A 14,965-nucleotide genomic window follows, 5' to 3' on the forward strand; every position below is an offset into this window, starting at 1 on the left:
CCATTGCCTTCTAAAGCAATGCTGTTAAAGTTTAGTGAATAAAAAATGGAAATAACTTATTTGGCAACCATTTTCAATGCTGTACCTTTTCTTTCATAGCTGTTAAATAAAATCTATTTATATACTATAGTTAGGATTTCCCACGATAAGTTAATTACTTTGGGTGTGGCTTCTTGTGAAATTCTATTGCTATGCTTTAAACTGAACAGAGGCTGGTCAAGAGATGAAAGGATGAGTTTAGAAAAGTTGTCACATGTCTTCTTATTCCCAGGGTTGAAAAAATAGCTGAAATAGAAAATTATATACTAATTCTCAGATCAAGAAACGCTGTGTAATTTACCAACATTACTATGTTAATGGTAATCACGTTCCCATTAGGACGTAGTGGGGTACAAAGGGATCTAAGGCATGGTCTATGCCGTCAAGGAGTTTACAATCCTCTTCCTAATACTGCAATCAGTGTGGCTCCTGCCTGCCTTGGGGCCTTTGGCCACACCATTCTTTTTTACCTTCCATAGCTTTCCCAGCCCTCTGATTTGCCAGACTCCAATCTATCATTGATTCTCAGCTTACATACCACTTTACCAGAACCTGGGAGCAGACGGGACATGTCCTGTCTCTCTAAGGCTGAATCCCTCATTAGACTTTCTTCTAGAGTCCTGTGCACTCCTTCACTGAATCTATAAAAATTGTTATCATACAGATATTTGTGAGATGGGAGGCGCGTAGGGAGGAGAGCTGATGTTACGTAATGATAATCTCCTCAACTAGGCTGCAAATTCCACAAGGGCAAATGATTTTGTTTACCACTCTACCTTCAGCCCTGACACAGTGCCTGGTACATAGTGGGGGTCTCCATAAATATTTGTGGAGTGAGTAACTTAATTAGTGATATAAACAACAACTGCCTAAAAGCACGTCAAAGTGGCATAGCTGAGGGCCAGATGATAGCTGCCGTGTGAAATGAAAGGAGGGAAACCCTAGCCTGGAGTGAAAATTGTTACAATTAGCATCTTGAGGGAAAGGGCTGAGATGAAAATGAACCTAGAAGGAAGAATAAGATGTGTTCCAGAGAACACAGGAAGGATAGCACTGGCTGAAGGAATAGAATAGTGGGCACAGCAAACTTGGGTACATCAGAACACTGATGTAGTTGAATGGGGATATCTACAGGGAAGTAGCGGGATTAATATTTATGTTGATATTAATCTCACTACTTTTATTTATAATATTAATATATTGCCATTACTTTTAATGGCAAAAACTGCAATTACTTTTGCACCAACCTAATAAATAGGTCAAATTTAGACAAGGGAGCTTAACTTTTAGCTTTAGGTCCATTAAAGGCCTTTGAACAAAGTGATTATGTATACAAACCTGATATTTTGGCATCCAAACTACAAAATAGATAAAATAAAGTGTTTCATTCCTGTTATAAAGATTTCTTGGCTTTACCAAAAGATTATGAAAGGGTTATTTTAAATAACATCACTTTGGGTAGATTAAAATGTTTGTTTATAACCAAAAGAGTTTGGATGCCACTTAGCTAAAAAGATTTATTCAGCAAAAGAAAATAAAAGGCAAATAATTAAAGAGCAGAAAAACATTAAGATAAAATAACACTGCAATCGTCATGCCTGAAATTGACATCTGTGATTTGGTTTACAAAATTTTAGTCTGCATAAAATTGTTCAGGACCACCTCTACTGCTTTTGGTAAAATGTCTTTTGGAATCTAAAACGTCACTGAAGAAGAATATTCCAGAATATCTTTATTTTAAACAGTACAGTCAATCAGCAGCTCAGATGTCAGCTATCTTGTCCTTCAAATAAAATTGGTAGTGAGATATCCAGCTTCCTCCCACTTTCCCTGGGGATGGCAGGGGATGGCTTTCACCTAGTGATTCCTCTCTTGAGTGTCTTTTGCAGTCTTGCAGAGGTGTCCATTCTTTAGAACGCTGCACTTCCCCAAATGTAGACCATGCAGAAACTTTATTTAAAATAAACAAAAATGTGTGAAGGAAAGGAATTATTAACACTCACCAAACCTGACGTTCCCATTGCCTAAGGAAAAATCATTCCACTATTAAACTCTCAACTGAGTTCCCTATATGGCACACCAACTCCTGTGTTCTTGATTCTCAAACCAATGTGCCCTGGAGAGCAGTTCTTCTTTCCAGCCTCACACAGCATGGCTCCACCCCACTTCAGAGAAACCTTTTCCCTTGCTCAGAGCTCAGGCCCACCTGCACTCACTCCCAGCAGTAAATTTCCTCAAGTTTAGGTTATTCAGGCTAGATCAAAATAAGAACAGTCAGAGCTCATCTTTCATGGTATGGAAACAATCATGAAGTAATTCACTAATGAACCTACTACTTACAATATTCGTCCCTATTCAAATAGTCTTTCTTGCATTACACATTTGTAGATTAGCCTCTTGCAGATGATCAGATATTGTAAATATCTGGAAATACATGGCCAAGTCATTGCAAATTGAAATTTTAAATATCTGGAAAAATGCAGAATTTCATCAAGTTCATGAAAATGTGTTGAGAACTTTGTTAGAATCATAGACTGACAAATGAGAGTGAGGTGAGTTGGTACTGTTAACCGCAGAAAATGGACAAGAAGTGGTGGCACAAGAGGTACATCCTTAGTCATTTACATGCAAAAACATAGGGAGGCCTGGAGAGAGCTGAATAAGTTTTGCAAAAATGATCCTCATTATGATTGTGCTTTGAAAGTCAAACTAGAAGTGAAGAAAATTATATTTACTATCATACCACTTCATTAGAATATTTATGCCTTAAAAAATCAACACTAGATTCCTTCTTTATTATTCTAAAAATTAGCATATAGCTCTAGTTTTAATTAAATTGTGTTTAAAAATAGAAATCAGCTGTTTGTACAACAGCTCCATGTAGGACCACCATGGAGCCCGTCTCCCTGGGCTTCAGCTTCCCCTCTCCAGTGGGTGCTGGGAGGGGCTTCTTCTGTGACCTGGGCTGGTGACTGCTGCTACGTAGTGAGAAGCCCTGCAGGGCAGCCTCACCAGCCCAGGGTGGCCCTGCCCAGCCCCAGTCAGTGAAGAGGAGCTTCCAGACACATACATCCGGATGCTGTGCCCATCTTCCCTGAATGCACCGGGCACCTGCCTGGTAGCTCCCCATTTCTCACTAGGGGCTAAATGGCAAGAGGTGATGTTGGCATGTTAGGATCTGGCTACAGCGATGCTGGGCCGTGCTGTGACAGCTGTGGGAACGCCCCTGACTGCACTGTCACTAACACACAGCTCTGCAGTAGAGCTATTTACATGAGGTAAGTCCAGGAAATTCACTTTTTCCCAATGCCCACCACCCAAGATTATTCTCCTCTCTAGCAATATAATAATGTTCACTGGAAAGTAATGCTAGTCATAATTCTTGTTTTATTATTCTGAAAATCATAGTTTATGGAGGAAACTCCTGATTAAAGCCATGTCAGGAGCCCGTCCGAGGATACGACAGTTGATATACCTCCTTTTCATTTCACACAGGGTCTTGCTTTGTCACCCAGGCTGCAGTGCAGTGCTGTGAATCATGGCTCACTGCAGCCTTGACCTCCTAGGCTCAAATGATCCTCCCACCTCGGCCTCCTGAGTAGCTGGGACCACAGGGACATGCCACCACATCTGGCTAATTTTTGCATTTTTTGTAGAGACGAGGTCTCACCATGTTGTCCAGACTGGTCCTAGACTCCTGGGCTCAAGTGATCCCCTTGCCTTGGCCTCCCACAGTGTTAAGATTACAGCTGTGAGCCATGGCACCCAACGATATCCCTTCTTTTTATTGGCAAGAAAGATCTTTCCCCTTGTCAACAACTTCCAGGCCCATCAAGGAAAACAGGTGGCAAGACTACCTCAAATGACTCTCAACTCTCCTCCTGGAGTGTGGCCCTTCTGGGGAGGTGACTGACTTTAACTAGAGGAGGCACCCTGGCATGCAGACCTGATTGGGGTGATAAGGCAAGGCTCCCACACCTGGAGGAAGGTGGTCTGGATCTAGGAGCCAGGGAGGATCAGGGTGCTTTCCTTGTTGTGTAGCTCAGAAAGCGGCTACTGACACCAAAGCACATCATGTTAGTTTCGAGGTTTGCTCCCCAGGGAGAAATTCCTGCCAGCTCGGGGGGGACCCACGCACAAGAGCTTTGCCACATCCAGCGCGTCGATGGGGTCCACGTCCCTCAGTCCAGCATCCCCTGCACCCAGCAGGCTGCCAGGCACGTAGTAGGTGCTGAGCAAGTGTTTGTTGAACTGGATGGCCAAGGGCTTCCCCTCGCTGTGCAGCCTCTGGTGCTCAGTGAGGTGCGAGCTCCAGTTGAACATCTCCCCACATTCCTCACACTTAAACGACTTCTCCCCGGAGTGGATTTTCTGATGTTTAATGAGACAGTGGTTCTGGCTGAAGGCTCTGCCGCACTCGCTGCACTTGTAGGGCTTCTCACCGGTGTGGATGCGCTGGTGCACGATGAGGGACGAGTGGCAGCTGAAGGCCTTCCAACACTGGCTGCAGTCGAAGGGCTTCTCGCCTGTGTGGATGCGCCGGTGCACGATGAGGTAGGCGTGGGAGCTGAAGGCTTTGCCGCACTCACTGCACTTGAAGGGCTTCTCGCCGCTGTGGATGCGCCTGTGCACGAGCAGGTACGCGTGGCAGCTGAAGCCCTTCCCGCAGTCGGCGCACTTGAAGGGCTTCTCGCCCGTGTGCGTCCTCTGGTGGAGGGTGAGGCGCGAGCGGCTGTTGAAGGCCTTCTCGCAGTCGCTGCACTTGAAGGGCTTGTCCCCGCTGTGGATCTTCTCGTGCACGGTGAGGGACGAGTGGCAGGTGAAGGCCTTGCCGCAGGAGCCGCACTGGTAGGGCTTCTCGCCCGTGTGGATGCGGTGGTGGCGTGTGAGGTGTGTACGCTGGTTGAAGGCCTTGCCGCACTCGCCGCACCGGTAGGGCTTCTCGCCCGTGTGCACCGGCAGGTGCATGCTGAGCAGCGAGCTGCAGCTGAAGGCCTTCTCGCAGGCGCTGCACTTGTAGGGCCGCTCGCCCGTGTGGATGCGCTGGTGCACGTTGAGGGACGAGTGACAGCTGAAGGCCTTCCCGCACTCGCCGCAGAAGAACGGCTTCTCGCCGGTGTGGATGCGCCGATGCTCCAGAAGGTTGGTGCTCCAGGTGAAGGCCTTGCCGCATTCATCGCACTTGTAAGCCTTCTCCCGGCTGTGCCAGCGCCGGTGCAGCGTGAGGGAGGAGCTCTGGCGGAACGCCTTCCCGCACTCGCTGCACACGAACTCGCCCTCCCCGGCGCCCGCCCCGCGCTGCCGGCGCGCCTGGGGGAACTCTTCTGGATCACTTGGCGTGGAGGCGTTTTCCCCTGCACACAGTCTCGCAGGTGACTTGGTTCTGCCCTCCGTGGCCTGGTCGTTCTTGCGTGTGTCCAGCAAGGGTCTCCCCTCGGGAACACGTTGCTGGGCGAAGAGGGGACACCTGAGGGGGAATTCCTCTGCAGGGACTTCCCAGACCATGGCAGGTGCGGGCGCCCAGGGCGCAGCCTGACTCCTCTGCAGAGCACCTGCCTGGCGCCCCCACGCCTGAGCCCCGCCCAGGGGTCGCTCCATGATGGGCTCCTGGGCCGCTTCTTCTTTGCAAATGCCCTGCTGTTGAGAGGGCACCGCCTTCAGCTCCCATTCTGTAAGATATTGAAAATGATGTTCTGTCAGCAAGCGGAAATCTGGCCTAGAATTCAGATTTGAGAATTGACCTGGAGATGCAGATACGCCCAGAAAAGAGAGGCGAGGCCACGAGGGCCAAGGCTGGAAGGCGCAGGCAGAGAGAAGGGAGAGCCCAGGATGAGATGGGCAAGCAAGAGCGGGAAGAAGGGAGAGGAAGAACACGGAAGGAGCTACCAGAGAGCGAAGACCGGGAGAGGCGGAGAAGCCAAGGGAATCCCCGAAGGAGCAGCTACAAGCACCAAGGGGGCTGAGAAAGGGGCAAGCTTGGGAGCTGGTGATGAGGATTCCATTCATTCACAGACACGTCGACTGACCGACTGCTCTGTGTCAATACCATGGCAGGTTCTCGCAGTACACAGGACAAATACATGTTTTTTCTTTCTTTGTTTGTTTTGAGACCGAATCTCGCTCTGTCGCCCAGGCCGGAGTGCAGTGGCGCGATCTCGGCTCACTGCAAGCTCCGCCTCCCGGGTTCACGCCATTTTCCGGCCTCAGCCTCCCGAGTAGCTAGGACTAATAAATGAATTAAAAATTGTCTGTGGTGCCAAAAGGAAAAAAGGGCCCCCCACACCCCAGCGCTTCCCTTTAGAACACTGGGAATTGCAAATGCTTTCTCTGTCTCAAGGCCCATGCAAACCTTTTCAGAAGCAAAATGAGCCTAGTCCAAGAGTCGAGTCCAAGATGTAACTTCCTGCTTGTCAAAAAGATACAAGAGGCTGGGCGCGGCGGCTCATGCCTGTAATCCCAGCACTTTGGGAGGTCAAGGTGGGCGGATCACTTGAGCCCAGACCAAGACCAGCCTGGGTAACACATTGAGACCCCTCTACAAAAAATACAAAATTAGCCGGGAATGATGGTACCTGTCTATAGTCCCAGCTACTCAGGAGGCTGAGGTGGGAGGATCACCTGAGCCTAGGGAGGTTGAGGCTTCGAGCTATGATCATGCAACCGCACCCCAGCCTGGGCAATAGAGGGAGACCCTGTCTCAAAAAACAAACAAACAAACAAACAAAAAACCCAAAAAGCTGTACTCTTCCTTTAGGTGAAGACAGCTGCCCTGTGTGCTGGGTTGGATCTGTCTCCTCTGTCAAAGGGGGAGGTTTCTTTCTCTCCTGCACACCACATCTGGTTAAACACTTATTCAATAAGAAGGCTTTCTTTCTTTTCTATCTCTATAGCAAGGTTTTCTGAGCTGGCAGGAGATTTTATTTCTAATTCTGTCCTCCCGAGGCTTAAAAGGGAGCAGTCTAGCGCAGTGGGCAGAGCTGCATGGTGGTGCTGCCTGTGGCCCCAACCCATCCAGAAGAGCAGGGCAAATGGAACTGGCCAAGGCACACATGGCAGGTAGCCAGGTGGAGAGCGAACAGCATGTGCAGAAACTCAGAGGTGAGACAGTAAGATGAAGACAAGACATGCAGAGGCAGGAAGGCTGAGAAGTGACCCTGGCAAGGTGGATGGGTTCCAGGTGACCAGATGCCTGACTCAGAGGGCAGCTGGGGAAGAAAGGCCTTTTGCACAGAGGCTGACGTGATCATATGGTGTCTTGGTGGAGGGTGGGGGAAGCAGAGGGTGGGGACAGAGTCTCGCTGTGTTGTCCAGGCTGCAGTGCAGGGGTGCAATCACGGCTCACTGCAGCCTCCAACTCCTGGGCTCAAGCGATCCTCCCGCCTTGGCCTCCCAAACTGCTGGGATTAGATGTGTGAGTCCCTGTGCCTGGCATAATGGTTTGTCTTGAAGGTGGCTTTGGTGGTGTGTAAGGAGGTTGGAGCGAGCAGTTAGGGAGGCCAGTTAGGGAGGCCATCTGAATAATTCAGGTGAAAAATGGCAACTTCAGACTGGAACCAAGGCTATGAAAATGAACAGGAAGCAGCAGATCTGAGAGCCATTTAGGTGCTAAAACCGATGGCCCTAGCTGTTGACTGAAGGTGGCAAGAGAGGAAATGGGGGAGAGGATGAGACCTCAGCAAACACCCAAGCCTGGGTGGATGGTGGAAGCTTTTACAAAGACAGGGACGGGAGGAGGAAGGGCCAGTTCCAAGTCTGGCTTTAGACACGCAAGCAGAGGCCCACGAGATGGTCAATGACACAGGGCTGCAGCTCAGCTGCTGTCACTATAGTGTAGACCACGTGCACACCAAGTGAGAGGTAAGAGTCTAGGGAAGGTGCACAGAGCAGAGAGAAGAGGCCCAGGCCAGAAAAAAGTTGTTTTGGCAGCAATAGGGCCAACAACACAGCAGAGCACATTCATCTAAGGGATACTGTGCAATCAGTAAACATCAATGCGCCACCATGCCCGGCTAATTTTGTAATTTTAGTAGAGACGGGGTTTCTCTATGTTTGGTCAGGCTGGTCTCGAACTCCTGACCTCAGGTGATCTGCCTGCCTTGGCCTCCCAAAGTGTTGGGATTACAGGTGTGAGCCATCACGCCTGGCCACGTGTAGCTTTACAAAAGTCTACCCGCACACAGAGGAAGGGCCCAGAGGAATCAGTAACATGGTCAGTTATTAGAGAACAGTTATCTCTAGGTGGAAATATTATGCAGGATTTCAATAACCTTTCAGCCTCATTTTCAGTATATTCATCTACGAATCAAACAAAAATAGGAATTTTTTGAAACCTGTAATTTTGTTAAAGAGGACAAAGCAAGCATCAGAGGCTGGGGTGAGAAATACAGACCAGAAAGCTGGGGCTGCAGCCGCTGTTGCAGGTTGGGGCTGGGTGGTGTGTGGCAGCGGAGGGGGATGGAGGAGGGGCCGCCTTCCCCGACCCCCGTGTTCTGTGCTCCACAGCTTATCGGCTGCCTTTCCCACAGAAAGGTGTTTCTCAAGCTTTCTAGACACCTAACATGCTCAGCAGTCACTGTCCAATAAATTAAGCCGAAATAATTTAATTCACTTATTCATCAACCAACTCAGAAGAGAAGTCTACAAAAAGAATGTTGGAGAAGAAAAACAGACTACCTTCTGCTCGAGACCCACCCCAGTCCCCTTTCCCTCATGGAGGGCTGCCATCTTGGCCACAGCCTGGAAGCCCTCGCTGACATTGACCCTGAACCTGACGCTGGCCCCGACGCTGGCCCCGACCCTGACGCTGATGCTGACCCTGATGCTGATGCTGACTCTGACCCTGACGCTGATGATGGCGCTGACGCTGATGCTGACACTGGCCCTGATGCTGATGATTGCCCTGACCCTGACACTGATGCTGGCCCTGACCCTGACCCTGACGCTGATGCTGACCCTGACCCTGACGCTGATGATGGCCCTGACCCTGACGCTCACGCTGGCCCTGATGCTGATGCTCACGCTGGCCCTGACACTGATGCTGGCCCTGACCCTGACGCTGACGCTGACCCTGATGCTGATGCTGACCCTGATGCTGATGCTGACTCTGACCTGATGCTGATGCTGACTCTGACCCTGACGCTGATGCTGACCCTGACGCTGATGCTGACCCTGACCCTGACGCTGACCCTGACCCTGATGCTGATGCTGACGCTGGCCCTGACCCTGACGCTGATGCTGACCCTGATGCTGATGCTGACTCTGGCCCTGATGCTGATGCTCACACTGGCCCTGACACTGACGCTGGCCCTGACCCCGATGCTGACGCTGATGCTGATGCTGACTCTGGCCCTCAGGCTGATGATGGCCCTGACCCTGATGCTGGCCCTGACCCTGAGGCTGACGCTGGCCCTGATGCTGATGCTGATGCTGACCCTGACACTGATCAATGCCAGCTGCCCCTCCCCTGGTGGCCCCCTGCCCCCAATCCCACACCCCCAGCTGCCAAGCCAACACCACTGGCTCAATATTTCTATTCCTGCCTCCCCACCCCCATCAGCAAGTGGCCATTTGGTCCCAGTGGCCAGGTTTGTTCCCTGTTGTATCCCAGAATAGGTCTCAGCACACAGGCAGTGCTCAGTATGTGCTGAAGGGAGGCGGGTGGGAGGGTCTGGCGGGGGACCTGAGAAGGGGAGATGGAGCCGGGGCAAACTGAGGGAGGAAAATAGGGGCCATAGGAGGAGGTGCCGCCAGGGGTGCTGGGGCTGGCACCCTTCCACCTGTGCCTCTGCTCACCTGGACAGGGCCCTCCAGGGACTTCCCTCTGCATGCTCCATGGCTCCTCGCCTCGTTCCAGATGAGAGATCACATCTGGCTTGTGCAGTGGAGGTCTTGCTCCTGGAGAGAAAGTGGGCTGGGCATGCTGTGGCTCTCCAGGCCCAGTCAACCTTACAGGCCACCCCCTAACAAGGACCATGCCTGTGAAGTGGACACCCTCTCCGGGAACAGGAGGTCCTCTGGGCCAAAAGCGGTGACGGTCTCAGATTGGAACCCAAATCCCAGTGTATACCCTGAAGACCCCACGTGTGCTGACGTCCTTACTTCATTGCTCAAGGACCGTTCCAGAGCCAGCTGGGCTCCAGGGTCCCACCTTCTTCTCTTCTCTCCCTGCCCCCATCCCAGGACCAGGGGAAACACCAAGCAAGGATGCTACCAGCTCCCACGCTGTCCCCTGGGGACTTCTGGCGTGGTCGAGGCCCCTGGCCATGAGTGCCCCAAGGCACAGGCCTTGCTTCCCACCCCATGACATATCTGACACCAGGGCCGGCACTGAAGGGATCCTCCTTAATATCTACCATGCAGAAGAAGGCTGACAGCAGACGCCCAGCCTGGGGCTGGGGGGATCTTACCTAGGGCAAGAAGGTTCTGGTAGTTCTCCAACATCACATCCCGGTACAAGGCCCTCTGAGGGGAGTCTAGTTGACCCCACTCCTCCTGGGTGAAGTCCACAGCCACATCCTTGAAACTCACCGATTCCTGAAATGACATATAGGTTCTCACTCACCCAGGACTGATTCTGTGTCCATGGTTCCAAAGGAGCCAGAGATTGATTAAGGACCCTACAAGTAAAGGGTTAACCTTAGGTGACCTTCTCCCATGCCAGAAGGTTGTGCTGTAGACACTGACCATGACTGAATTTGGGGACCAGGGGCAGGGAGGGGGCTGGGAATTGGCATGCATTCCCACACCACCTTCTAGACTGGGAAAGCAGGTCTGAATAGACAACACTGGGCCCCGGCAACTTGAGGTGGGACCCAGGGGCTGTACATGGCTGTTGTATCAGGCCCTAAGTCCTGGGAGAGAGGCTATGCTTCCTGGGGCCAAGAATTTCAAACTTAAAAATTTGAGAGAATATTAATAGTACAAAAATCCCATCAACTCTATTCAAAGCTCACTAATGCAAAAGGATCCGAACCCAGACTAGAAACTGTTATTACACTCTAAGGAAGGAAACCTTGTCTATATCAGCAAGTTCTGTGCCCCAAGGGACCAAGAGAGCCTACCTGCAGTCCTTACCTGACTGCCTTCCAATCCTTCCTGGCTGCTCCCCCTGGGCCTGGGCATCCTGGCCACCACCCAACTCCAGACTTGCTTTGATCCTTGAAAGGATCAAATAGATGCCAAGTAATTTCACTGCATCCCAGAACAAATCCCAGAAACACGGAATTCCAAAAGCCTACTCAACCAAGTAAAATTCACAATGTCCAGCATCCAATCAAATAACTAAAAGGTGAAAAATATTAATGGAATCAGAGGAATTAAGAGTATATTAGAACAGTATGTGTTTACCTCAAAGGAAGTCATTAAGGGAGGAAACGAGAAACAAAAAAGACATAAGACATAGAAAACTAACAGCAAGGCCGGGTGGGGTGGCTCACACCTATAATCCCAGCACTTGGGAGGCCAAGGCGGCAGGTCACCTGAGGTCAGGAGAATTGCTTGAACCCAGGAGGTGGAGGTTGCAGTGAGCCAAGATTGCGCCACTGCACTCCAGCCTGGGTGACAAGAGTGAAACTCTGTCAAAAAAAAAAAAAAAAAAAAGGACATGTAAATCCAACCATATTAATAATTACACTAAATGCGAATAGTTGAAACACTCCAATTAAAAGGTGGAGATTGTCAAACTGAATTAAAAAAGCAAGCTCCAGAAACCCACTTTACATACAAAGATAGGTTAAAAGTGAAAGGATAGAAAAAGATAAACCCTGCAAATACTAATTTAAAAAAAAAGCTGAAGTGTCTATAATAATAGCAAAGTAGATTTCAGAGAGAGGACTATCAGAGATAAAGAGAATATTACATAATGATAAAACAGTTAATTCATTAAGAACTCATAGCAATCCTAAATATAAATGTATCTACTAAAAGAGCTTCAAAATACATAATGCAAAAACTGACAGAACAATTAAAAAACACCATCATTCAACTTGACTTAACTGATATTTACATAACACTGTAACCAACAAAGGCAGAATACATATTTTTTCAAGGGCATGTGGAACATTTACCAAGATAAACCACACTCTGGGAAATAAAATAAATCTTGGTAGGTTTGAAAGACTTTAAGTCACACAAAATTCATTCTTTGATGACAATAGAATTAAATCAGAAATCCATAATAGAAAGTTATCTGGAAAATGCCCTCAATATTAAGAAATGAAACAACACATTCTGAAATAACATATGGCTGAAGAATAAATCACTAGGGAAATCAGAAGCTATTTTGAGCTGAATAAAAGTGAAAATGTAACATAACAAAAGTTGTAGGATATAGATGAGGCAGTGCTTAGAAATTTACAGCGCTGAATGCTATATGAGGAAAAAAGGTATCAAATCAATATCTATGTTTCAATCTTAAGACATTAAAGTAAGTAAAGTAAGTTTCAATCTTAAGACACCAAGGAGATAATAAGGATCAGAAATCTATGAAATGGAAAACAGAAAATAGAGAAAAATCAACAGAGCAAATAAATTGTTTTTTGAAAAGATCAATAAAATTGATAAACATATATTTACTATATGGCTCAGCAATTTCACACCTAGGTATTTATGCAAGAGAAATTAAAATGCACAGCCATACGTGTACTCAAATATTTATAGCGGGTTGATTTGTAATAGCAAAAGCCTACGAGTAACTTAAGTGTCCATCAGCTGATGAATGGATAAGCAAACTGTGGAATATCCATCCAATGGAGCAATGGGATGAACTGTATACCCCTCACCTCAAATTCCTATGTCTCAACCCTCGGTAACTCCGAGAGAGGTTTTTTTTTTTTTTTTTGAGACATGGTCTCAGTCTGTCACCCAGGCTGGAGTACAGCGTTGCAATCTCAGCTCACTGCAACCTCTGCCTCCTGGGTCCAAGAATTCTCCTGCCTCAGCCTCCCAAGTAGCTAGGGCTACAGGCATGCACCACTACTCCCAGCTAAATTTTTGTATTTTTAGTAGAGACAGGGTTTCACCATGTTGGCCAGGCTGGTCTTGAACTCCTGACCTCAAGTGATCCACCCACCTCAGCCTCCCAAAATGCTGGGATTACAGGCGTGAGCCACGGCACCCAGCCTGGAGAGAAGTTCTTTAAAGAAGTAATTCAGTTAAAATGAATTCAATACAGTGGGCCCTGATCCAATATAACTGGTGTCCTCATAAGAAGAGGAAATTTGGGCACAGACATAGAGGAGGTAAGACCACGTGAAGATGCGGGGAAAAGGTGGCCATCTACAAGCCAAGGAGAGGCCTCAGAAGAAATCAACCCTGCTGACACCTTGATCTCAGACTTCTTGCCTCTGGAACCGTGAGAAAATACATTTCTGTCATTTAAGCCCTCCTGCCATACTTTGTAGGGCAGCCCTAGCAGACTAATACAAATGGAATATTACTCACCAATCAAAAGGAACAAACTACTGATTCACACAACAACATGGATAAACTCAAAAGCATATGCTAAGCGAAATAAAGCAGAGACAAAAGACCACATAGTATAAATTCCGCATGAAATCCTTAAAGAGGAAAATCTATAGCAAAACTATAGTGGTTACCAAGGGGAGAGGGGAGAGGACTGAATGCACAGGGGCATGAGGACATTTCTGGGTCATGGAAATGTCCCGTATCATGATTGTGGTGCTGGTTACACAACTGTATACGTTTGCTCAACCTCATCAAATTGTATACTTAAAATTGCACAATTGTGCTGTATATAAATTACACCTCAATAAAACCTTACCCCCCAAAACACTGGATTTCAGATGAGGAGGCAGAGATGAGGACAAACGCTGAGAACACACCCCTAACTGAAGCATGCAGGCATGAAGGATGATGATAGCCGAGGGAAGGAGAAAATGGGCTGAAACAAGGCTCCAAGCCGGGTGTGGGGGCACACACCTTGGTCCCCCAACTACTCAGGAGGCCGAGTTGGGGGATTTGCTTGAGCCCAGGAGTTGAAGGCTGCAGTGAGCTATGATTGTGCCACTGCACTCCAGCCTGGGCGACAGAGCGAGACTCCGTCTCAAAAAAAAAGAAAAGGAAAGAAAAACAAAAAAATATCTCCAGAGGTATCAGAATATGGTGCTGGCCAGTGAGGCTGTCAGAGGCTTCATGGCTTCAGGGTGGGGAGCATCAGCCAGCAAGAGTAGGGTAGGGTCTGAGGCCCGCACAGGCCTTTTTGATGGGTATTTCTGGCCACTGGGAGAAGTCCATGTCCAATGTGTCATCATTCTGCAGGGAAAGGAATAAAAAACCCAGACAGTATGCATTGGAATCAGATGCTGATGTGGTAATGACACTAGCAGAGAAGTCAGAACAGACCACACAAGATATCCCAGGAGACAGAACAACTTGAACTGTGAGTGTGAATGAGACTGTCAAGAGAAAATGCCAAAGGTGACGTGTACTCAGGAGAGTCAACTGGTTATTCAAAGATCTAACGAGCTAATATTTTAGGAACAGGAATAACACATGCACAAGGGTGCTACCACCTAGAGGGAGCTGCACAGACACATACAGACATACATACATGCACACACATTTTTTTTTGCTGAACCATTTGAAGGTAAGTTGCAGACACCATGATGTCTCACTCTACAGTCTTCAGCTTGTATCTCCTGTGGATATTCTCTTACATAATCACAGTAGTATTATCACACACAATAAATTTCCTATTGATGCAATATGACCTAAGATACAGCCCATTTTCAAATTTCCTCTTGTCCCAAACTGCCCTTTATCAAATTTTTTGGATCTATCCCCTAAGCAAGGAACATGCATTGCATTTGACTGTCAAGTTTCTTGAGGACTATAAAGCATTGTGACACACTACAGAAGTGAGGCACAGCTCACAATACACGTTTTGCAGCTTTTTCTAGCTGGCTAT

The 14,965-nt window shown here is 48.2% G+C and overlaps 1 protein-coding gene across 3 annotated transcripts; it reads right to left on the reverse strand.

Annotated features, from left to right (window-relative positions):
* Positions 1 to 1,344: 1,344 nt before the first annotated feature.
* Positions 1,345 to 14,610, reverse strand: ZNF74 (zinc finger protein 74). 3 transcript variants are annotated; one of them, XR_009211142.1, is made up of 5 exons: positions 11,113 to 14,610; positions 10,446 to 10,572; positions 9,832 to 9,933; positions 4,018 to 5,708; positions 1,345 to 1,989 (listed from the first exon to the last, which is right to left on the reverse strand). XR_009211142.1 is itself a non-coding variant. In XM_058431680.1 (5 exons), the coding sequence occupies exons 2-5, from the start codon at positions 11,158 to 11,160 to the stop codon at positions 4,117 to 4,119; spliced, it is 1,869 nt and encodes a 622-aa protein (XP_058287663.1). In that variant the 5' UTR covers positions 11,161 to 11,612; positions 13,820 to 14,610; the 3' UTR covers positions 1,350 to 4,116. The 3 variants fall into 3 exon arrangements, 2 of the variants coding, with proteins under 2 accessions (XP_058287663.1, XP_031995188.1); XM_058431680.1 differs by having other exon boundaries at positions 1,350 to 5,708; positions 11,113 to 11,612; positions 13,820 to 14,610; XM_032139297.2 differs by having other exon boundaries at positions 1,350 to 5,708.
* Between the last annotated feature and the right edge of the window lie 355 nt (positions 14,611 to 14,965).

This window comes from Hylobates moloch, unplaced genomic scaffold (assembly GCF_009828535.3).
Source record: "Hylobates moloch isolate HMO894 unplaced genomic scaffold, HMol_V3 SCAFFOLD_19, whole genome shotgun sequence".
Lineage (NCBI taxonomy): Eukaryota > Metazoa > Chordata > Mammalia > Primates > Hylobatidae > Hylobates > Hylobates moloch.

Bases quoted from the DNA above. Each gene is read 5' to 3' on its own strand.
- ZNF74 (XM_058431680.1), bottom strand. From the start codon at position 11,160: ATGCCCAGGCCCAGGGGGAGCAGCCAGGAAGGATTGGAAGGCAGTCAG. The intron at 9,934-10,445 runs GTAAGATCCCCC...CTTTCTCTCCAG, and splicing joins CCAGAACCTTCTTGCCCTAG to GAGCAAGACCTCCACTGCAC. The intron at 5,709-9,831 runs GTGAGCAGAGGC...AATATCTTACAG, and splicing joins CCCTGGAGGGCCCTGTCCAG to AATGGGAGCTGAAGGCGGTG.